Below are 25,361 nucleotides of genomic sequence, written 5' to 3'. Positions count from 1 at the left end.
TTAGTTTATAGTCTTATATTTATATATACTTAATATGTGATCCAACCCTTTCACTGCTAGTTTAGTCAAATTAAATGAAAGCACGTGTCTACATATCTGTATAGACTTGCACACCTTTATGTGAAATAAGCAAAGCCTGCCAAAACCTGCATGTCAATGAACCTACTTAAATAAAAGTTCAAGGACATACTTGATATTTGCTAGTATTTCTTTCTCAATTGTTTTCCGACAAAGTAGAAAGCCAGTCTTCACTTTTACTCGATAGCAGATGTTATGAAAACTTAACACAGCTCCTTCAGTCAACGTCTGCAGGTCCTTAGAGGTTGTCTCTGGAATGCCGTTGGGTTTTTTTGACATTGGGATAGAAACCTCGTAACTATTGGAAGACATTTTGAACATTTCCGCCTTCCTGTGGAGGGAAAAGCAAAAATAAGTTGATAGTCCAGGTAAATGAGACTGTAAACAGTAGTTAACAATACACTTAAAACAAAACTGCTTTGGTAGAAACTTCCACTTTTAAAATAAACAAGACCTGGGATATAATGTGGCACAGTGACTATAGGTAATAATACTGTATTGTATATTTGAAAGTTGCCAAGAGAGATCTTAAAAGTCCTCACCATAAGAAGAAAAAAATCTGTGACTTTTGTGTGTGATGGACATTAACTAGGTTTATTTTGGTGATCACTTCACAAAATATACAAATATTATGTCATTATGTTGTACACCTGAAACTAATGATATTATGTCAATTATCTCAATTTGTTAAAAATTTTAGAGATCAAAAAAAGTTTAATGTAAAATGCCTTATTGGTCATTTTATATTCATAACATGTTTAAGTAAAAATATTTTGGCTATATTTGATACAATTAAATGTATTTTTAAAATTTTAAAACAAGTCCAGTTTTAAACTTCAATGCAATAAATAGCTCCATTTCCAATGAACAGGCCATATCACAACAATAATAATAAGCTTGGAACCTACATTAGGGAGGCAGACACAACTCTTCTTACATAAACTCCAATTAGATGTCAACTAAACATCTAACAAGTAAATAGGGAGAGTATGAAAATTACTCAAAACTCAGGAAGCAGCAAAAGATGAATGGGAGTTAGAGTTGACTTAAAAAATATATTATAATATGACTCAAGATCAGGGACAGGCTGCATGATCACCATCACTCCATTCTTATTTGAGTCTATGACATAGATCTTACAAAAAGGGGGTTGGCCAAGCAGTCAGGGACAAGAGACATTTCTTTGAATTTAAAGCTCCTGACTTTACATCTCTGGTTGCTGTGTTCCTTTAGTCAACTAAGAAGACAAACTCCAAAACTGTTTGGAATGATAAACTCATTTTCTTAATGGGCAACATTTACATTCTAGGAGGGTTTAGAATTATGTATAGAAATGATTGAGAAGATCAAACCAATAGTTAAGTAAAGAATTTAAAACAAGTGAGTATTAAATTTATAAATGAAGTTTAAAATATTTCATTTAACAAGTTAGAAAAGGCCCTTTTATAAGGATTTAGAGAAGGATCTTAAGGTGAACTTAACAGCTTGTGCAATAGCTTTGAAAAATGAAACTTCCATAAATTTAGTTTTAATTCTTAAAAATCAAAGTAATCAATGAAGAACTTTCTCTCTGGCTACGGTAGAGTAGCTGGTCCAAACCAATCATCCTCCTAAGGACAACTGTAGAGCAGACAAAATACAAGATTCAGCTCTTTGAAGAATGTTTTCTGATGGGTGCAACCAACCAGCCAGGACTTAAGTATCTAAAATTCTGGAAAAGAGAAAAGATGAAGCATTCCATGCCAGCATTCTCGAGGCAAATTACACATACATGGGGCAAAACCCAGAAAAACCAGGCAGAAGGAAGCTGCTCAAAAGCTCTCAATAGGCGGAGAAGGCACTGGCGACCCACTCCAGTACTCTTGCCTGGAAACTCCCATGGACAGAGGAGCCTGGTAGGCTGCAGTCCATGGGATCACTAAGAGTCAGACACGAATGAGCGACTTCACTTTAACTTTTCACTTTCATGCATTGGAGAAGGAAATACCAAGCCACTCCAGTGTTCTTGCCTGGAGAATCCCAGGGATGGAGGAGCCTGGTGGGCTGCCATCTATGGGGTTGCACAGAGTCGGACACAACTGACGTGACTTAGCAGCAGTAGCAGCTCATTAACAGGGAGACAAAGTTTGGAGCTGTGAGTTTATCAGTTGAAAACTCCAAGTTTTTGAGATCGTACCAGTAGGGCTATGACCTGGAAATATGAGCAACCTAGAAACAGACCAGCCTTTACTCAAGCAATGTGATCCACTCATATTTTGCTAAAAGAAATTTAAATCTATTCCAAAGTCATCATCATCCAAATTTTCAATCAAAAATTACCAAGCACACCAAAAAATAAGACCTAATGTTCCAAAACAAGAAAATAGAAGTAGACCCATAAGTATTGCAGGTTGGAGTCATCAGACATCTGCATTAAAATAACTGAGTAATATGTCTAAGAAAATAAATGAAAAGATAGACTATCACCAAAGAACTAATCAATAGTTTTTAAAAAATCAGTAGATGAGTTTAATAGCAGTTTAGATACAAACTGGGAAAGAATTAGTGAACTGACAGACTGCCATGTAGAAAACATCCAGATTGAAGAGTGTATGAAAATTATCAGCATGGAAAAGAAACAAAAAACTTCAGACTGAAGAGAATGAAGAAGTCGCTTTTTTTTTTAACTACATAAAAGAGCTAAGAAACATATGAGATGTGATGAAAACGATCTGGCATACGTGTAACTGGAGACCTGAAAAAGAGAAAATTAAAATGAAGCAGAATCAGTATTTGAGGAGATATTGGCCAAGCATTTTCCAAAACTGAAGATATCAAGCCACAGACTGAAGGAGCTCTGCTGCTACTGCTAAGTCACTTCAGTCGTGTCCGACTGTGCGACCCCATAGACAGCAGCCCACTAGGCTCCTCTGTTCCTGGGATTCTCCAGGCAAGAATACTGGAGTGGGTTGCCATTTCCTTCTCCAATGAAGGAGCTCTAGGAACACCAAGACAGGATATGCATAAGAAAACCACACACACCTGAGCATATCATAGTAGAACGTCCCCCAAACCAAAATAATCTGTAATTGTTCCTATAGCCAGAAACTGCTCTAGTATTATCACATTTAAAACATATTCCATTTTGGAAACTGCAAAAGTAGGAAACCACTTATAGACTGGCACCCAGGAAATTAAAAGAGCTTAGTTTTAATCTGTGAGCACAATGAATGGTAATAATTAGCTAAAGCCCTACTCTCTGAAAGCAGTGAAAGAGAAGGCTCAAGGTACAAATAACTATAGAGACCTTGCATATTGACTTTGTAAACTTCTTAAGCCATCCCCCATGTCTTCAAAAGCCAAACTATACTAGCCTGACACAAGCAATTGCTTCTCTTGCCATTCACCATTTGATGTTCAGGCTCCAAGGACACTTTCTAACATTCTCCCAAGGCTGTGTGTGTGTGTGTGTGTGTGTGTGTGTGTGTGTGTGGTCAGTCTGTCCAACTCTTTGCGACCCATGGAATGTAGCCTGCCAGGCTCCTCTGCCCATGGAATTTTCCAGTCAAGAATACTGGAATGGGTTGTCATTTCCTACTCCACAAGGCTCATTAAGAGAATCAAATAATATCCCACCTGAATTTAAATAGGCCATTGCCTCAAGATGGACATTAGTACAAAATCTTTGTGAGATTTTTTGTTAATAAGAGGCACCAACTGGAACTATAGTACCCAAGAAAGATCATCCATAATCCATCCATCCATCCAAGATAGAGAACTGATAAATACAATCACAATTTTAGAAGTGTGTGCATACTGAGTTCGTCTTCACTGTGATAGGATTAAGTTAGTAATTCACATTGCTAGGAGGTGCTTAGGAATAGGAGGTGCTTAGTACAGGGTCTTAGTAATTCATGTGTCACAAATCAAGACTTAGCAACAGCAGCAGCAGCAGCAGGCCTAACTGAGGTACACCATCCAGCTGAAGCACATTATACCAAAAACCATATTTATTTCTAACACCAATATGAAACAATATATTACTCTAAGATGAAACAAAAAACTTACAGGAATGATTACAAAATTTTAAAAACACACATCTCAGCACCATATTCACCTCAAAGTACTCAAGTCTCCAGTTTATACAGTATCCTGGGTATACTGTATACAGTATATCAGTTTTATCCAGATACTGGGTTTATCCCAGTATCTTGGGTTTTTAGAGGAATCACTGAAAGTAACTGTCTCTAAGTAAACATTAATCTTTCTCTACAGATATCTATATATATACCACATCTAGATTTCCCTATGACAAAAATCAACTCCCACCTTGTTGCTGCTTTCTTGCTTCCAGAGCATGTGCTAAATCATTTTCTGAATCTGAGACCCACTTCAAAGACTTCAAAAATAAAAGAAGCATCCAAATGGCTTCATACAACTCGCCTGAACCGGCCTGCTCTGTTAACTGCCCTGATTATCTTTTCACCAGCTGGAACAGTCTTCTATACATGACTGAGCAGCTTTGAATAATGAGATTCTTTCCCCCTTTCCAGCTATCTCTTTTCTACCTGTGCCTACCTTTGTCACTTTTCCTTTGTTCTTGTTGTTTTCTAACTAATGAGGTACTGCTGCTGCTACTGCTGCTGCTGCTAAGTTGCTTCAGTCGTGTCCAACTCTGTGCGACCCCATAGACGGCAGCCCACCAGGCTCCGCTGTCCCTGGGATTCTTCAGGCAAGAACACTGGAGTGGGTTGGCATTTCCTTCTCCAATGCATGAAAGCGAAAACTGAAAGTGAAGTCGCTCAGCCGTGCCCGACTCTTAGCGACCCTATGGACTGCAGCCTACCAGGTTCCTCCGTCCATGGGATTTTCCAGGCAAGAGTACTGGAGTGGGATGCCATTGCCTTCTCTGAATGAGGTACATTGGTATTTTTAATGCAAGCTATCATTCTTATAATAGATATACCAGTGTCTATGGAAGAAGACTTTCCAAAAAAGTAAAAATGAGGTACATTTTTGTACAAATGTACAAAATGAGGTACAAAGGAATGGGCCTGGTACATTTTTACTTTTTTGGAAAGTCTTCTTCCATAGACACTGGTATATCTATTATAAGAATGATAGCTTGCATTAAAAATACCACTTTTGAATGGACTTTTGGACTCAGCAGGAGAAGACAAGAGTGAGATGACTTGAGAGAACAGCAGTGAAGCAAGTACATTACCATATGTAAAGCAGATGACCAGGGCAAGGTCAACGCATGAAGCAAGGCACTCAAAGCCAGTGCTCGGGGACAACCCAGAGGGATAGGGTGGGGAGGGAGGTGGGAGGAGGGATCAGGATGGGGGAGACCCATATACCTGTAGCCGATTCATGTTGATATATGAAAAAAGCCATCATAATACTATAAAGTAATTATCCTCCAATTAAAATAAATTAGTTAATTGACCAAAAAAAAGCCAAAATAGGCCTGCTGCCTTTGAAGCCCACACACTCAACCATATATAATTCTGCTCCGTATTGCAGAATTCAATAATGTATGACTCGCTTTTCAAAAAAAAATAAAAAGCCACTTTTCTCTCTCTTACTCTTTACCATACTCCTAATCAGACAGTCTACTATAAACAGAGTGCATTAGTCAATAGAAACTGCACACAGGTAATAAAAGTAGGGTTCAGTTCTAAAGTCCTCAGCCAGATACCTGGCCACAGCTGTAAATATTGCATCTGCTGGTAGAGCCAGAGCAGCAGCGCAGCCTCAGGTCAAGAGTTCAGGCCTTCTTCTTACTTTTTTTTCCCCTAGGGATAATAATAGCAAAAGTGACACTCTGCCTCATAGCCAAGAGGACATGCTGGGTGAGCACACCTTCTTCAGCTATTTTCTGTGATGCCAAGACCTCGCTGCCCTGACAAGGAATTAGGCTTCCTGGGTCACTGTCAGGTGACTGCTACAAAACTTATGAACAAACAGAAATAAAAGCAGGATAGTTTTGAACATTGTTAGAAAAGGAACTCAAAATCTGAATTGTAACTTCCATAATAAATCCCTGAAGTTTAAAGAGTCCTCTATCCATCAACGGGTTTTCACATCATCTCGGATCTGACAGTTCCACCCTGAAGCAAACATCCAGTGTTGAAACCAGCACTGTAGTGTTGGAGTCAGAGGGCTAATGTCTTCAGGTCAAGGAACTGTCTGGCACTCCAGGAACTATCTGGCACTCAAGGCCCCCACAGCACTGCAGCAGAGTGATCTGGGGAGGGCGGCACAAAGAATGAGGTCAGACAGACAGACAGGAAGAAATACCATTGCGGAAGGTCTGTATAGTCCAAGAGAAGCCACTGAGGCCTTTCAACCAGGAAAGGCTCATGATCTTAACTGTGTTTTTTAAAAATCACTCTAGCTGCTGCTGTGAGACAAGTGTGGAAGCAAAGGCCAGTCAGGAGGCTACTGCAGAAAACCAGTGAGACACGCTAGGACAAAGGAATGCGCCTGGTAATGAAAACTTTTTCCTCTCCTCCTCTGTATCTAATAGAAGGATTTATCAAGGACTGAGTGCTGAGGTTATGTTTAAAATAGTGGAGATTAGGAAGCACCAGCTAAGAGATATATAACTTGACAAGATAAAAATTACCAACTCCCTGGAATTCCCTGATGGTACAGTGGTTAGGACTTTGTGCTTCCACTGCAGGAGGCATGGATTCAATCCCTGGTTAGGGAATTAAGATCCCACATGCATAGCAGCACACCCCCACACCAAAAAAAAAAAAAAAAAAAAATTACCAATTCGCTTCATTCTCACAAATTACACAACCACTGATCTTATAGATGGTAATCTGGTTTCTTATGTGTAAAAAGGCTGTAAATAAGGCCCAAGAAGTGATTCTCTTGAGTTCAAGATAATCGGAGGTCAGATGAAAAAGTGCCTATGCTTCTTTCCATGTTCTTTATTAATACGCATAGGGATAATAAAATAGTGCTGTCCATCAGACACATATGGCTGCTATTCAGCACTTGAAATATAGCTGGTAAATGTTTTATGTTATTTAACTTACTCACTTATACTTAAACAGCCACATGTGGCTAATAGTTACCATATAGGACAACACAGGTTTAAAGTGCTTACTTTTTAAAAATGTATTTTCTTATTCTTGGGTTACTTTATAAACAATCAATTTTATAACCCCATAAAAGACACATATACTTGAACACTATGAGGCCACTCCAAGCACTCCCATATTCATCCTGCATCAAAAAAAAAAAAAAAACAAACTGGCTATATGCTATTATCAAATTCATCCTCAGATTTCAAAATATCATAAAACTATGCTATATTTATAGCTCAGTCAGTAAAGAATCTGTCTGCAATGCAGGAGACCCAGATTCGATTCCTGGGTCAGGAAGATCCCCTAGAGAAGGAAATGGCAACCCACTCCAGTGTTATTGCCAGGAGAATCCCATGGACAGAGGAGCCTGGCAGGCTGCAGTCCATGGGGTCGCAAGAGTCGGACATGACTTAGCTACTAAAGACAGAGAAAGAGATATTACATTTATTTCAAAAATAGGACAGTGCTATATATTTCAGGTTCAGAATAACAAATCTATAAAATGATCATATATACAATGGCTGAAAAAAGGCAATGCTTCCATTATTTTAGAACTGTCTTTTGAACAATAGCTAAATTGAATTAAATCACTTTCCTCAAATAAAACAAACGAGATGAATCCGTGAAGCATTAAATCTGATCCCCAAACAGAATTCACATTTTACCAAAACATTTTTGACTACTGAGTGCATGAAGGGGACCCCCTTACAGGGCCCAAGAGTGAGCTCTTGTCTAACACTCAGGAATGAATGGTCCAAGGAGATACACAAACTGACAAAGCAAAAGACTTTCTTAGAGAGGGGTGCCTCGGTGGAGAGCAGCAGGGAAAGGGAACCCAGGAGAACTGCTCCACCACGTGGCTCACAGTCTCAGCATTTATGGTTATGCGGTTGGTTTCCAGGTTGTCTCTGGCCAAACATTCTGACTCAGGGTCCTCCCTGGTGGTGCATACATCTCTCGGCCAAGATCGATTTCAGCCAGAAGGATTCTGGGAGGTTGGTAGGACATATTGACTCTTCCCTTCTCTTTTTGGCCCCTCCTGAACTCTTCCTTGTTACTTTTTGGAGGTAGTACCTCCTTCTTTACTAGGACCTCCTATTGTGAGACAACTCAGGCAAGCAATTATCATCATGCCCGGCCAAAGTAGGCAGTTAATGGTTCCCTAACAATAACATAAATCTCATACCATTTTCATGGTAAATTTCAGACTACTCTATTTCAAATTTCAAATATTGAAGGTGGGCTGATGAAAGAAAAATAATTAATTTAAATAAACTATAAACCTTCCAGCCACCTCCAAAGCTTCCCAATAATAGTCACAAAGCTTTCTCTACCAATGTATGACCAGTATTTGGATCACAGCTCATCAAGCAAATTAGCATTAAAATGTTTTTTCTAGCCCAAGCTCACAGTGCAGGAACATTCTTTTCATGCCCTTTCAGCCTTCAGCCATCTCCCAAATTATAAGTAAAATAATGATAGTTTAAAGTTATCTCCTTTGGACTTTATTGCAAACCTGCCATTTCAGAAAGCCATATATGCATTTGCAAACTAAAAATTTGCCCACATGTCTGTTGTAAAAGCAGGGACCTAATGTCCATCAGTTTTATGATGGACATCCTTCAAGTGAAGTGAAGTCGGTCGGTCGTGTCCGACCCTTTGCGACCCCGTGGACTGTAGCCTACCAGGCTCCTCCCTCCATGGGATTCTCCAGGCCCGAGTACTGGATTGGGTTGCCATTTCCTTCTCCAGGGGATCTTCCCAACCCAGGGATGGAGCCTGGGTCTCCCGCATTCCAGACAGACGCTTTACCCTCTGCGCCACCAGGGAAGCCCCTGTATCCTTTGGAGTCACTCATATCATGTTCTCAATTATTACTGCTGAATGAAAGACTAAATCACAATATGCCATGCCCCTATATTAAGCAAAGTAGCTTCATAAAGATATTCTGAGCACAAATAAGAGGAAGTCACTAACCACCCTATTTAGAGAGGTCATCTACAGAAGTTAAATTCTGCCAGGATTAGTAAACCACATGTACAAATTAGAAAGGACACAAATACCACCGAAGATTTCACCTGGGCTTTGTGGAAGGTAAGGACAAAACTTAATGAATATCCCCTAAAAACTCACTGTATTAACCCAGGTGGAGTTGAGAGAAAATATAATTATCCTGTTTCAAAGCAGAATTTCCAGCCAGGAATGTCCTTCCCTATCCTTTTGCCTAGAGCTTCAAAATTACTTGAGGGATTAAGACCAGTTTAATCTTTCAGGGAATACATGGCTTGGGGCAGGGCAGGTGGGTGGGGGTGGGTCACAGTGGTTAGAAGGGAAGGGAAGAAAAGTCACTCAGTCGTGCCCAACTCTTTGTGACCCCATGGATTGCAGCCCACCAGGCTCCACAGTGGTTAGAAGTGGCCTCTTAAAGGAGACTAACCAGTTATATAGGAAGGAGAGAAGAGAAAAGAAAGTTGTCCTAGTAAAGGAAAGCAAAATCATTAAACTGAAAGAGATTGCTTTGGGAAATGCACGCAGTTTGAGAAATGGAGTACTTCCTGCCATATCAGTAAACAATGAGGTCACAGTCACCAGTGATCCCAGCCCTTCAGGGCACCCAGGAAGGAGAACAAAAGCAAGATGTGTCAGCCCTCAGGCTGCAGCCACTCCCTATGGGGAGCCCAGAAGAACTCAGGATGTGAAAAACCACAAGATACTGGCCCCAGATAGCTGAGATACATACGAAAGGAAAGACTTCAGTGAGCTCAGAGGCTTGCATCTTGCCATATACAGAAAAGTGCTAAATTCCTTAACTTGAGATAGCTGATTTTCTTTCATTCACAAAAATACTTTTGATGTTCAGACTCAGTTCAGTTCAGTTCAGTTGCTCAGTCGTGTCCGACTCTTTGTGATCCCATGAATTGCAACACGTCAGGCCTCCCTGTCCATCACCAACTTCCGGAGTTTACTCAAACTCACGTCCACCGAGTCGGTGATGCCATCCAGCCATCTAATCTCCTCTTCTCCTCCTGCCCCCAATCCCTCCCAGCATCAGAGTCTTTTCCAATGAGTCAACTCTTCGCATGAGGTGGCCAAAGTACTGGAGCTTCAGCTTTAGCATCATTCCTTCCAAAGAATTCCCAGGGCTGATCTCTGGTTGGATCTCTTTGCAGTCCATGGGACTCTCAAGAGCCTTCTCCAACACCACAGTTCAAAAGCATCAATTCTTTGGCGCTCAGCTTTCTTCACAGTCCAACTCTCACATCCATAAATGACCACAGGAAAAACCATAGCCTTGACTAGATGTTCAGACTACCTGTCCTTTGTTGCCAAGGCCTATATGTATAACCTGACTCCTCCACCCTGCCTCCTGAGACCAGTTCTCTCAAGGCTACTTGAAATGCTGCCTCCTGGGCCTGAAGTCCTAAAATTCCCACCAAATACAACATAACCCTCAACTTTTAGGTTGTGACTTCTTTTTAGTTGGTAAATTCATTATATTAAAGTTCAGCTTTGGGGAAAGGGCAGTAAGAAAATTAGGCTGGAGAGGCAGCAAAGGCCATCAGAGAATGATGTATGCCCTGTAGGGAGCTAAGACTTGACTGTGGAAGCTCCACAGGTCCCCTCAGCCATCTCCTCACTCATTCTACAGATCCCCATCCTTCCTGCACTGAGGAGATACACAGTAAGACCAGTGAGGGATCCACGGAGAATTGGTGACTTATGGCTCAGATGGTAAAGACCCAGGTTTGATCCCTGGGTTAGGAAGATCCCCTAGTGAAGGAAATGACAACCCACTCTGATATTCTTGCCTGGAGAATCCCACGGACAGAGGAGCCTGGTGGGCTACAGTACATGGGGTCACAAAGAGTCGGGCACAACTGAGTGACTAACACACACCACACACAACACAGAGGAAAAAGGAATAGATAACAAACAAGAGGGGGAACGTTTTGGTACATATAACATTCCTTCCAACATAACACCAACTCTACTCATGGTTCAGCCTAATCTCTGTTTTTTGTCATGCATATTCAAAACATGTCAATAGTAAACCGTGTTGTAGACAGTCAAACATCCTCTTTAAGTACAGTTTTTGGACTTTGAAGATGTATGCAGACATGTAACCATGAAAAGTAGGACACGGACCATTTCTATTACCCCAAAGAAATTCCCTCTCCCACCCCAGCCCACGACAACCATAGACCTGTTTCCTGTCCCTTTTTAAATTTAATCTTAAAAAAAATTTTTTTTATTATTACTATTTTTTACTTTTTGGCCACACCCTGAAACATCTGGGTTTTTAGTTCCCTGACCAGGGATTGAACTCACACCCCCTGCATTAGAAGGCAGAGTCTTAATCACTTGACCACCAGGGAAGTCCCTCAATTTAATCCTAATCCTCTCTTTAAATAGATACAAGTGTACATAATACAACTACAACTGATCCTTGAAACCTGGCAGGATCCTGTGTGGCCCTCTTGTATACACAAGTCTTTCTGCATCCCCTGTTTCTTGTCTGTAGCGAAAAAATTTCAGCTTCTCAGACCTTCCCTGAGGTTCAAAGGGCAGATTCAAACAGTTGTTACTTAGAAGAGTGAAGGAAAGCAGAAACCAAGGAAAGGCAGTCAAGAAACAATAGGACATCACAGCAAAATCCTCTATGATCCACCTCCCAGAATTCTGGAAATAAAAGCAAAAATAAACAAATGGGACCTAATTACAATTAAAAGCTTCTGCACAACAAAGGAAAATATAAGCAAGGTGAAAAGACAGCCTTCTGAATGGGAGAAAATAATAGCAAATGAAGCAACTGACAAACAACTAATCTCAAAAATATACAAGCAACTTATGCAGCTCAATTCCAGAAAAATAAATGACACAATCAAAAAATGGGCCAAAGAACTAAATAGACATTTCTCCAAAGAAGACATACAGATGGCTAACAAACACATGAAAAGATGCTCAACATCACTCATTATTAGAGAAATGCAAATCAAGACCACAATGAGGTACCACTTCACACCAGTCAGAACGGCTGCAATCCAAAAGTCTGCAAGCAATAAATGCTAGAGAGGGTGTGGAGAAAAGGGAACCTTCTTGCACTGTTGGTGGGAATGCAAACTAGTACAGCCACTATGGAGAACAGTGTGGAGATTCCTTAAAAAATTGCAAATAGAACTGCCTTATGACCCAGCAATCCCACTGTTGGGCATACACACTGAGGAAACCAGAATAGAAAGAGAGACATGTACCCCAATGTTCATCGCAGCACTGTTTATAATAGCCAGGACATGGAAACAACCTAGATGTCCATCAGCAGATGAATGGATAAGAAAGCTGTGGTACATAGACACAATGGAATATTACTCAGCCATTAAAAAGAATACATTTGAATCAGTTCTAATGAGATGGATGAAACTGGAGCCGATTATACAGAGTGAAGTAAGCCAGAAAGAAAAACACCAATACAGTATACTAACACATATACATGGAATTTAGAAAGATGGTAATGATGACCCTGTATGCAAGACAGGAAAAGAGACACAGATGTGTAGAGCGGACTTTTAGACTCTGAGGGAGAGGGTGGGATGATTTGGGAGAATGGCATTGAAACATGCATACTATCATGTAAGAAACGACTCGCCAGTCTATGTACTATCATGTAGGAAACAAATCGCCAGTCTATGTTTGATGCAGGATACAGGATGCTTGGGGCTGGTGCACGGTGATCCAGAGAGATGATATGGGGAGGGAGGTGGGAGGGGGGTTCATGTTTGGGAACTCATGTACACCCATGGTGGATTCATGTCAATGTATGGCAAAGACAATACAGTATTGTAAAGTAAAATAAAGTAAAAATAAAAATTTTAAAAATAAGAAAAGAAATGGAAAAACAAACAAACAAACAAAAAAGGAAACAATAGGACAGCCATGGAGCAGGGTCTTGGTTCCCCCTCAAGGAATATACATAACAATATCTTTGAGTTTTCCTATAGGAACTAAGGCCCCCACCAGGATGGACAATGGCAACTTCAGGCTGAGCACAAGATTCCTGAAACACCACCATGTTAACTCATCACCAACCAATCAGAAGTCACACACCCTGCAGCCCTCACCCCAAATTTTGCCTAGAAAAACACTTCCCTGAAAACCATCAGAGAGTTCACAGCCACCCATTCTTCCTTGGGCCTTGCAATAAACTCTTCTCTGTTCCAAACTCCAGTGCTTTAGTTTGGCCTCACTGTGTGTCGAGCAGATGAACTTGCATTTGGCCATACCTTGAACAAACAGATTTGAACTGTGCAGGTCCGTTTATATTGTGGATTTCTTTTCAGTAAATATACTGGTAGATTTTTTTTTTTTTTCCAAGATTTGCAACAATTTGAAAAAACTTGAAATACTGAAAAAAAATCAAGAAAGTTAGATATGTCATGAATGATAAAATATATGTAGATATGCATATAACACACAAAATATGTGTTAAGTTTTGGAGCAGTCAAAAATTATAATGGATTTTTGACTGCATGGGGGTATGTCCTTAACTCCTATTCCTTTTTCCTTTCGATGAAAAATGTCAGAGTCAACAGTGCTAAAGAGAAAAAAATAAAAGTGAAGGAGGAAACGAAGTCAAGGAAGGCCTTCCCAATAAGGCCTTTGAGCAGAAACCCAAGGGTGGCTCTATGGAGGTGGGCTGCCAAGATCAAGTGCTAGGCTAAGGAACAGCACGGCCAGTGGGACTGAAGCAGAGGGAGGGAGAGTATAGGATATGAAGTCCGAGGTTCAGGTCAACTCTGGCAGTGTCCATACCTCAGGCCACTGTAAGAACTTTGCTTTGGCTTCTGGGTGGAGGAATAACATAATCTAATTATGTTTTAAGAGATCACTCTGACTTGGGGTGGGGGTGGGGGTGCTGGAGAGAGGAGCAGAGCAGGGAGGCCACATAGAGGCTACTGTAGCCATTCAAGAGCCAAGATGCGGACACTGTCCTGTCTGTGACAGCTAGGTGCTGCCCTGCAGGCATACTCTTTACTATCTGAGCCACCAGGGAAGCCTCTTAAATACAACACCAGACACAAAACAAGCACTCTGAAACTGTATGTAAAAACATTATCTGGTTTCTAAGGAAGACTGTATTCAGATATATATCTTAGGATGCCAGTTACCCTTGGTGTGCAGCCTTCATCCACAAGAGAGGGGGGCTGGTAGAGCAAGGAAGATCCAGCATTCCAACAAGCAAAAGGCACCTATTCCCACAGCAAGGTCACAGCCAAAGGAAGTTTTATAATGACTCTCTACTGTTTGCCCCATTCCAAAGCAACCCCACTCTCTACCGCCCCCAAATCTGCCCATTTAAGGGAAAACAAGGGCAAGTATGATAATGGTCCAGCTTCGGGTCCATGGAAGCTCATTTACATTTTATATTCATTTTACATTTACATTCACACTCATTTACATTTAAGAGGAAACTGACAGACATGGTCAAGGAATGTTGCCTGCCATTCTAGTAAACAAAGAATGTTGCCTCTTATTCCAATAAACGAGGCTCAAGCCATTAGCCACTGCAGCCACATTCCCCAAACCCCCCTGGTACAGCTGAGGAGAAATTAGGATAGAGAAAAGAGGAAGCATTATGTGTTCTGGGCACTGGCCCTGGATAGTTAAGATGCATATCTAAGGAATAATTACAATGAGCCCAGAGTCTTGTATCTTCTCATACAGAAAAGCACTAAAATCATTAACTAGTAATGTCTATTTTTTGTGACTATCAGTTATCTTTGATGTTTGACTATATGGTTTGGTTTTTCCTGTTGTTGTTTTTCATTTCAGCAAAATCTCCTAAATATCCTGGCTACACCCTTATTCTTTTGTCTTTGGAGCAGTTCCTCAGAGCGATCTGAGAGGCTGTCTCCTGAACCACAGTCCTCAGTAAGATCCTCAGATAAAACTTAACTTGCAACTTTCAGGTTGTGCTTTTTTCTTCAGTTGACCGCTTTAGTTAGTGGCAGAGACCCAGAGCAGACTTCTCTCCCTCACCTGAACTCCACAAGAATCTGGAGCTTTGGTACCAGCAAAGACCTCTTGTGCCTAGCCACCTCCTCAGAGTCCAGATGAATTTAGGTAAGTCTCTTCTGGGTCCTGGATCTCCACTATTGGCTGATTATCCTTAGTTTTATTTGGTGGTGAATAAAATTCTTGCTGGAGGAGATTTTCCTTGAACTTAATTTCAAGAAGAGGTACCTGGGTTATCCCAGATGAACTGACAATGGAAAGATTATGCTCAGTTGAAAACTGGATTACCACAGTTAAGAGATGCTGGGAAGACTTTATTATGTATGTACAGAATTTATTCCTACAAGTACCTGCTTTGTTGGGAATTAAAGGAAATCTCACCTTCAGTTAGTCAGTCAGTCAGTTCAGTCGCTCAGTCATGTCCGACTCTTTGTGACCCCATGAATCGCAGCATGCCAGGCCTCCCTGTCCATCACCAACTCCCGGAGTTCACTCAAACTCATGTCCATCAAGTCGGTGATGCCATCCAGCCATCTCATCCTCTGTCGTCCCCTTTTTCTCCTGCCCCCAATCCCTCCCAGCATCAGAGTCTTTTCCAGTGAGTCAACTCTTTGCATGAGGTGGCCAAAGTACTGGAATTTCAGCTTTAGCATCATTCCTTCCAAAGAACTTCCAAAGAACCCAGGGCTGATCTCCTTTAGAATGGACTGGTTGGATCACCTTGCAGTCCAAGGGACTCTCAAGAATCTCACCTTAAAAAGGACCAAATGTGGGTTCTTTTAACACTTCAAAGTTAATTTGTGTGTGTGTGTGTGCAGCTAGAAAAAGCCAGCTTGATAAAACATCTTCTCGGAATTCTGACCTTAAAGGAACAAAAAACTTTTCAAAGGAGGAACTAGCATTTCTCCCACTGTGTCTTTGAGATATAAATGTTTCACCTGATCTTCTTAAGACTTTTTTTTCCTCCCTGTGTTATGAGAGCTCTGACAATGGCCAGACAATGGAGATTAAAATTGAAGAAACTTCTAAACTGGTAAATTTTTAGAGAACTCTTATTATTAACAGCTGCATTACTGGCACCTATGAAAAGACCCAAGTAGAAAGTGGATACAAAAAAATATAATGGCTAACCTTAGTAATTCCCTTAGTTTAATCGAACAAAGAGCAACAACAAAGAAAGTTTGGAAAGCTAAATCTATGGTCAATTTCCCCTCAATGGGTCTTACAGATGCTAATAAAAGCATTAGATTGTTAGTTAGGTTGATTAACAGGAATAAGAAAAAACTGCAGAGAAAGTCTAGAGACATCTCAACAAGGTAGAAATTTTAAAGGGACTTGTTCCAAAACAATAAAAATCTTTAGATGGTTAAGAAATGGGATAAATAAACCAATAAATACATGTATCAAAACAAACATTTTGATACAGTGCTAAGGTTGGATGGCCAAAGGGGCTCCCTATTGCTCCCCATCATTAAAGAACCCCAAACAAGTCCACTCTATTTACCCCAGTTTGGGCTTCCCTGGTGGCTCAGACAGTAAAGAATCTGCCTACAAGGCAGGAGACCTCGGTTCTAGCCCTGGGTTAGGAAGATCCCCTGGAGGAGGGCCTGGCAACCCACTCCAGTATTCTGGCCTGGAGAATCCCCCACGGCCAGAGGAGCCTGGTGGGCTACATTCCATGGGGTCGCAAAGAGTCAAACACACTGAGCAATTAAGCACAGCAAAACATATACATATTTAAAAGGCTGCTAGAAAATTCAGTTGCTTGGGGGAACAGTTAGGCCAATTAATCAAGTTAAAATATCAACGAAAGGTCCTGAATCCCTTGGCTCAACCCCTCAGCTTGGGAAATCCAAAGCCTTTGATATATAAATAGATAACGTGGTCAGGGAGATAAAAAGAAACGTTTCTGGGACCCTGTGTAAGACCAAGACAGGTTGATGGGGATTTAATGGAGGTTAAAATTACAGATATAAGAGCTGAGAGAATTGAGATGAATGTTTATAAAAGTTGGTATGTTTAAATGGGCTTTATATAAGATGGTTAAATCTCTTCTGCCAATTATATTATGGGATAAACTTAGGTCTCCCTTGCCTGGTGGGCTTATAAATCTGCCCCTCAGGCAACATTGGTTAAACACACTAAGGAAAATCAATAGGGTTACCTGAGCCCACACAATATGAAATAAAACTGGGGGCTAATATTCAGGAGTTAATAAAAAGAATGAAGGCTTTTAGCCCCTAGAGTAAACTGCTCTGGGTTTAATTTGTATACTCAAAAAAGAGGGCCTTTATTGAATGGCTTGTGCAAAGTTTGGAAAGCAGGATAAACTGAACCCTAAAGTTCTAGAACATATAACTCTTGATTTTCACTGTAGTTGGAAATCTTTTTACTGTTATAAACAAGCAAATAAAGAAAATGTAGTTGGGCAAATCAATCTTTCAGTACCATATAGGTGGCAGACCAGTTCTCTGAGGAATTAAAAGCAACTGTCCTGTCTTACAAATCTCTACATATCAGAAACATAAGTACATCCCACAAGGACCTGAGACTGAGCTGAATTAGCTCAATCAAGTAGAACCTGCACCAAAAAAACAGAGCGAGAAAGAGAAACAGGCTTTGCTGAACTCAAACTGCTGGAAAGCATCCCTCACCAAATCTAATTCACAGCCTCCTTCAGGATTTATCAAGGACAAATACAAACTTTAAAATATTCTCCACAAACAGTGAAAACCTTTAGTCATCTGAGGAAATATATTTAACTTATTCAAATTGTTATTTATAAACTAGTAAATTTATAATGCAATAACTGATACATGACTAAGTTTTCAAAAGAAGCTATGAGGTCTCTAGTTATGCCTTTTTATATTTCTATGTGTACATTATACATATGATATGTTCCTAACTCCAGATAATATTATCAAAATTACACATATAAAAAAGCTGTATTTAACTGATGTAAAAGTTCAGTTCATTTGCTCAGTCATGTCTGACTCTTTGCAACCCCATGGACCGCAGCATGCCAGGCCTCCCTGTCCACCACCAACTTCCTGAGTTTAGCCAAACTCATGTCCGATTGAGTCTGTGATGCCATCCAACCATCTCATTCTCTGTCGTCCACTTCTCCTCCCACCTTCAATCTTTCCCAGCATCAGGGGGTATTTTCCAATGAGTCAGCTCTTCGCATCAGGTGGCCAAAGTATTGGATTTTCAGCTTCCACATCAGTCCTTCCAATGAACACCCAGGACTGATCTCCTTTAGGATGGACTGGGTTGATCTCTTTGCAGTCCAAGGGACTCTCAAGAGTCTTCTCCAACACCACAGTTCAAAAGCATCAATTCCTCTGTGATCAGCTTTCTTTATAGTCCAACTCTCACATCCACACATGACCACTGGAAAAACCATAGCCTTGACTAGACAGACCTTTGTTGACAAAGTAATCACTTATAAATTGATATTTTTTAAATATAATTAAAAAACTAGCCTGCAAATTCCCTGGCAGTCCAGTGGTTAAGACACTATGTGCTCACTGACAAGGGGCCTAGGAATGATCTGGTCAGCAAAATAAGATCCCACATGCTGCAGGGCTTGGCCAAAAAATTAAAAATAAGAAATCTTGAAAAAAAAAATTTTATTTAATTAAGTTACTTAAAAGAAAGCCAACCGAAATAAATTTCAAATTCCTGTGATCTGGGAAATAGTCAATATTATACTAATAATCAGTTTTAAAGTTTAAATTTATTAGTTTAATGAATATAGACCATTCTTACTTTTACTGTACCTACGTTTACCAAAAGTTAAATAGGTCATACTATCTCTGTTATAAAATTCTCAAGAAAAATATCTTGAAATGATGGCTTATTTTGTGTAATGCCTCATTAGTTTTCATGGGTAATTTAAACATAACTATAATTCAACAGATATAAATGGAGTAACAATTTTGAGGTAAATTCTTTAAGAATAATTATGTCTTACGGTTTCTCTACTTAAAAATAGTTTCTCCAGATTTTTGGTGACTTAATATTTATAGTTATGCTAAATTAAGTGAAATGATGGAAATTATTAAATATCTGCTGCTGCTGTTAAGTCGCTTCAGTCATGTCCGACTCTGTGCAACCCCACAGACAACAGCCCACCAGGCTCCTCCATCCCTGGGATTCTCCAGGCAAGAACATTGGAGTGGGTTGCCATTTCCTTCTCCAGTGCATGCATGCATGCTAAGTTGCTTCAGTTGTGTCCGACTCTGTGCAACCCCATGGAGAGCAGCCCACCAGCCTCCTCTGTCCATGGGATTCTCTAGGCAGGAATACTGGAGTGGGTTGCCATGTCCTTCTTCATTTAAATATCTAGATTATTCCCAAATAAAATAAGATACTGAAACATTAATTCCTCAACATAGCCTGCCTTTTTACAGAGAAGATATTTAGGTCTACTAATAAAAATATCACATTGAAAAAATTTCATTAAAAAACAACACATTTTTTAGAAATCATAAACAGTATTTGTGATTTTGCCAATCTACAGAATAATAATCGAAAAACTTTATAATTGCATACTTCTTAGTTTTCACTAGAAATTAAGGTTTTTAAAAAGTTAGAATTCCGGTTAATGCATGTAATTGAGACAATAAAATTGGTAAGGAAAACATCTCGCATGAAAGGGAAAAAGGTATAAGAAATGAAAATACAATTTGTTGAGGAAAAAGAAAGTAATTTTATTCTAGAGAGAGAGAAAGGAAAAGCATAGGACAAAACCTATCAGTAAAAAGAAAGTTAAAGAAGGTTTGTGGAAATGGAACTCTTAGAAAAGACTTCTGTACATGGTCCGGACTGGCTTAGATTAAAATAAAGTTTAACTGAGTAAATTTCAATATTAAAAGTAAGCTGGCATGATTAACATAAATCAGATCTGAAATTAAACTGAATCTTTTTAACCAGTGAACCAATAAACACACACTAAATTATAACTAAAATATAGAGAAAGGGTCCAAAATGTCTGGATATTACGGGGTCCTCTGAGCCCACTAAGAGATGAGAGAAATGAAAATCTTGCCTAAAACCTTTCTTTTCAGAATGAGAAAGTAGGCTCAAAGACTTACCCCGAAGTCTTTGTCGTGTGGGGAAGTGGAGGCCAGGATCTCACAATTCATTTAAAGACAATTTACATTTCTTAAAGATATGATCTATGCATATCTCCCCTTCACATACATTCAGTAAATAACAAGCTACTTTCTTATCAGAGCCTGAGTAAATAAAAATTAATGTGTTTATTCTATTTGTTTTATAAACACTTACAGGTCTTCATTTGAGAAAAACTGGGAACTTTTAAAATTCTAGCCCTTCCAATTTTATTTCTTTCCCGTAAGAGGCTGAATGCAAATTGGCAACTATGGTCTCTAGAGTCTTTGAAATTTAAGGCATTACTCCTCCTATAGAGATGCATTTGCTAAGTCACAAATCTATGAAACTTTAAAAGTTCAAAGCAACTTCAGTAACACACCTAGGACCCAGATCTTGGTTTCTGATAATAACAGCCTCCAAAACAAGGAACCAGAGTGCCTTGGAAAAATGACTGATGCAAGGGTCAGGGCACGGAAAATAGAAAAGTCAGCCTGGAGCATTTCATGATACCAGAAAGCAAGGAAATGCTTTTTTAAAAGGCAGGATGGGGAAGTGGTACGTCAAAAGGGCACAGGGGCCAATGTGAAAGAAGAGCTCCCAGTGGCGAATGGTGGAACCATTTGATCAGCAATTAAATAATGACTGCATTGAATTGTAACCTATACAATAAAATAAATATCTATGAGTCTATATTTATACAGTTGAATAAATAAATGAAGGAACAGCTCTTCCTCAAAATTCTCATTAATAAAGAGAAGTAATGAGAAAACAATCTTTAAATCACTGTTAGAACAACACAGTACCAGGTACATCCAGTTCCACCAATGGACTAAAACTAGTGAATAAAGACTTAAGGAGAAACTGGATATTTGCAAGGCCCAAGTTTCTCTCCCATGATATATATTAAATACAAAGGGAAAAATGATAACCATCAGGGACCTGACAAACAGCACTTAACCAAAGTTTAAATCAGTTTACATCAGTAATAAGACATCATGTACCCCTGATATGATGCACTGGGATTACTTCTAGTGAAAGTGAAGTTGCTCAGTCCTGTCCGACTCTTTGCCACGCCATGGACGGTAGCCTGCCAGGCTTCTCCATCCATGGGATTTTCCAGACAAGAATACTGGAGTGGGTTGCCATTTTCTTCTCCAATTTCTTTCTAAAATGCATAACTTCAATCTAATTATGAGAAAATATCCAGTATTAATTGCAAGACATTCTACAAAATAACTGAACAGTATTCATTATAAGTGTCAAGGTCAGGAAAAACAACAGAAGGTTGAGGAGCTGTCATGGTGGCTCAGATGATAAAGCGTCTGCTTACAATGCAGGAGACCCAGGTTCAATCCCTGGGTTGGGAAGATCCTCTGGGGAAGGAAATGGCAACCCACTCCAGTACTCTTGCCTGGAAAATCCCACGGACAGAGAAGTGTGGTAGGCTACAGTTCATGGGGTCACAAAGAGTCGGACACGACTGAGCGACTTAACTTTCAAGGATATACAACAATCAAATGCAATGTGAGCTCTGAGGCTGGATCCTGAATAGAAAAAAGGATAGTGGAAAGCTGAGAAAATGGTACAGAGAGTTCCTATAACATCTTATATAACTATAGTACCATTGTTAAAACTAAACTATAAACTTATTTGGATTTCATCAGTTCAGTTCAGTTCAGTCGCTCAGTTGTGTCCGCCTCAGTGACTGTATTTTTCAATGTTTATAATGCTAGTGTAATATTAGACTTAAACTGACATCTTTGTTCTTTAAAACTTCCTTATCAAGACCTATGCAACCCAGCCACAGCTGTATATATTTGGAAAAGCATTGTTTTATAAAGACTAATGCACCAAAGATCTCTTTTTCTAGTTTCTCATATTATAGAGGGAGAGAATAGCAATTTTATGTTTGTTGAAAAATTCAAACCACTTGAATTTACTTCTGGGTAAGGGTGGCATTCTAGGAGGCTAGATAGAACATATCTCACTGGGGGAGAGGGAAGGTATATATCTAAGTATGAAATCAGAACACAAGGAATAGCTTATAGCTCCAGGAAAGAGCTAAACAGCACATACACTGTAGCAAATGTAATGAGTCACCTGGCCCTAGGTTGCTAGTAATAGCTGGGTATAAAACAACATTGCACATGTCAAATGGATTATACTCATAGCTTAGATTCCAGATGGAAGCATGAATGGTCTGGCATGATAATAACAGTACTATTAGATTGAAGAGATAACTGAAATGATACTATTAGGTTTTTAACTACAGTTAGCCTACTACTTTAGGTTTCTGAAGTACATATGTTTATTTGGGGTAACTATTACTATCATATGAGATATTCTAGAAAGACATGTAACAGTCTCCCTATGTTACGAAAAGGAGAAATGGATCAGAAAGATTCTAAATCAAAGTAGATGGTTTGCAGAATCCTTTATTGTAGGATCAGATAAAAATACTAAGAATTCTCAGCATACCTAACACTACTATTCTGGCAATTTCTACTAACTCATATTCTACTTCTGGACTCCTTAAATAAAATCAGACCTCTTTTGTTCAAATTCCTAGATTCTTTAGTCCCACGAAGAAACTGGTCCAGAAAGATGAAGAGATTTCATGGCACACTGACTAGACCCAAGTTAGGTAGGTCTGGGCCTCCCTGCTCTCACAGGTTCTTTTCACTGTCCCTGCATGCCTTTACAATGAACTGAGCTGCTCTGTGAACATGGAAAGAAAATGTGAAACAAATGACCAGGCTAAGTTTAAAAAAAAAAAGAAACGGTTGGTGATCTTTAATAAAGTACTTTGTCCCAGCAATAAATAACCCTGTCAATTCTCTCCCTCCTCCTCTGCAAGTATGAAACTCCAATACCTCCCTGAAAGGCTTGGTGTGATCAAAAAATGAGAATAAATATAAAAACCACCTGCAGACAGCAAGCATTCACCAGTTAATGGCCATTTCCATTTATTAATTCTGAAGACCTGGTCATCTTATCTTTGTTGTTGCTGTTCAGTCACAGTCATGTCCAAGTCTTTGTGACCTCATGGGCTGCAACCCGCCAGGCTTCCCTGTCCTTCACTGTCTCCCAGAATTTGCTCAAACTCACATTCATTGAATCGATAATGCCATCCAGCCATCTCATCTGTCACCCCCTTCCCCTCCTGCCCTCAATCTTTCCCAGCATCAGGGACTTTTCCAATGAGTTCATTCTTCACATCAGGTGGCCAAAGTACTGGAGAAAAATGTGGATGGAAAATATAGCTACTACTTCAGCTTCTCAAAATTTTTTTAATTTCAATTCTGTTCAGTTGCTCAGTCATGTCTGACTCTTTGTGATCCAATGGACTGTAGCACACCAGGCTTTCTTGTCCATCACGAACTCCCAGAGCTTGCTCAAACTCATGTCCATCGAGATGGTAATGCCATCCAACCATCTCACCCTCTGTCGTCCCCTTCTCCTGCTGCCTTCAATCTTTCCCAGCATCAGGGTCTTTTCCAGTGAGTCGGTTCTTCACGTCAGGTGGCCAAAGTATTGGAACTTCAGCTCCGGCCTCAGTCCTTCCAATGAATATGCAGGGTTGATTTCCTTTAGGATTGACTGGTTTGATCTCCTTGCAGGCCAAGGAACTCTCAAGAGTCTTCTCCAACACCACATTTTGAAAGCACACCACATTTTGAAAGCATCAATTCTTCAGCGCTCAGCCTTCTTTCTGGCCCAACTCTCATATGGCATTCCAAACTAATATGGGATGGTGGAGGCAAAGTTGCAAAACGAAATACTTTATTCTCCCTTTCTAAAGATTCTGCGGTCCCTCTACCTTTTGCATCCCTTCTTTTCACTCCTCTAGGGTGAAGTCAGGGTGTGGTCAGGGTAGAACTGCCCACGCAGCAGGACAAGAAGAGAAGCGACAGGTCTCTTGTGCAAAACATCTGAAGTTTGGGTACCCCTCAGGCAATCTTTCCTCTTTCCTTGTAAGACACTCAGCTCAAGTATTTTCAGAGGGAGCTAACAGGGCTTGCTGCTTTCTAGAGACTTTCGTTTTTATGCTTCCAGATAAGAACTTAAATCCTGTTAAATGACAGAGAACTACCTACTGCTACCTGAATCTAAGCAGTAATTTCCAGCCAACCATTGCTCTAAAGAGTAACAGGTCTTTTCAGTTGCAAAGGGACTGAGCTAGTAATCAGCACTTTCAATGGAGTTTTAAGATTTCATTCCACCCTTCTTGCCAAAAGCAAAACTTCTTCACTGGAATTGGGATGTGGGCAGCACTTCTGCTTCACCCACATCTACCCACCTCATTTTAAACAACAGAACACCACTAACTTTCACTGCTAAGATTCTCTGAATATTTTACTTATTTCTATAAACAAGCTAAGTATGTGGCTCAAAAATTAGACGTCCACTTTCTAATAGTCTCCTTGTGAAGCAGGTTTGGAAACACTGGTTTCCAAAAAACTACAGGGGTTAAGGGGATTATGGTGAGAAGGAGGAGTGAGTGTTAACTGGTTTTTAGGGGCGAGAATGACAAAAATGTGAAGACGGCAGAGACTGTACACTTTAAATAGATATGAACTGTATGATATGTGAATTAGATCTCATTAACTGCTGTTGGGGGAAAAAAAAAAGCAAAAAGATGAAGCCAAACTCATCTAGATACTCCATCATTATTGGTTCACATTCTGAACTCAGAACTGATTTTTTAAAAGGATAAACTTTAGCTTACAGTAGACCTATACGGGCTTCCCTGTAGCTCGGCTGGTAAAGAATCCACCTGCAATGCAGGAGACCCTGGTTGATTCCTGGGTCGGAATAGGGTTCCCAGAGAGGGAGAGTTACCCACTCGAGTATTCTTGGGCTTCTCTGGTGGTTCAGACAGTAAAGAATCCACCTGCAAGGAGGAAGACATTGGTTCTATCCTGGGTTGGGAAGATCCCCTGGAGGAGGGCATGGAAACCCACTCAGGTATTCCTGCCTGAAGAATCTCCAAGGACAGAAGAGCCTGGCAGGCTATAGTCCATGAGGTCGCAGAGTCAGACACGACTGAGCGACCAAGCACAGCATAGC

At 40.1% G+C, this 25,361-nt stretch overlaps 1 protein-coding gene across 3 annotated transcripts in view; it reads right to left on the bottom strand.

Annotated features, from left to right (window-relative positions):
* The window catches only part of ABCG2 (ATP binding cassette subfamily G member 2 (Junior blood group)), a 130,041-nt gene that overhangs the window by 41,722 nt on the left and 62,958 nt on the right, over positions 1-25,361 (bottom strand). For all 3 annotated transcript variants that reach the window (XM_052641686.1, XM_052641687.1, XM_052641685.1), the window contains exon 2: positions 191-409. In XM_052641686.1, coding sequence (XP_052497646.1) covers positions 191-399 — 209 coding nt within the window. In that variant the 5' untranslated portion in view covers positions 400-409. The remainder of the gene's footprint in view (positions 1-190; positions 410-25,361) is intronic.

This window comes from Budorcas taxicolor, chromosome 6, assembly GCF_023091745.1.
Source record: "Budorcas taxicolor isolate Tak-1 chromosome 6, Takin1.1, whole genome shotgun sequence".
Classification (NCBI taxonomy): Eukaryota; Metazoa; Chordata; class Mammalia; order Artiodactyla; family Bovidae; genus Budorcas; species Budorcas taxicolor.
The sequence above is the reverse complement of the archived record's forward strand: the minus strand, read 5'-3'. Positions and strand labels throughout refer to the sequence as shown.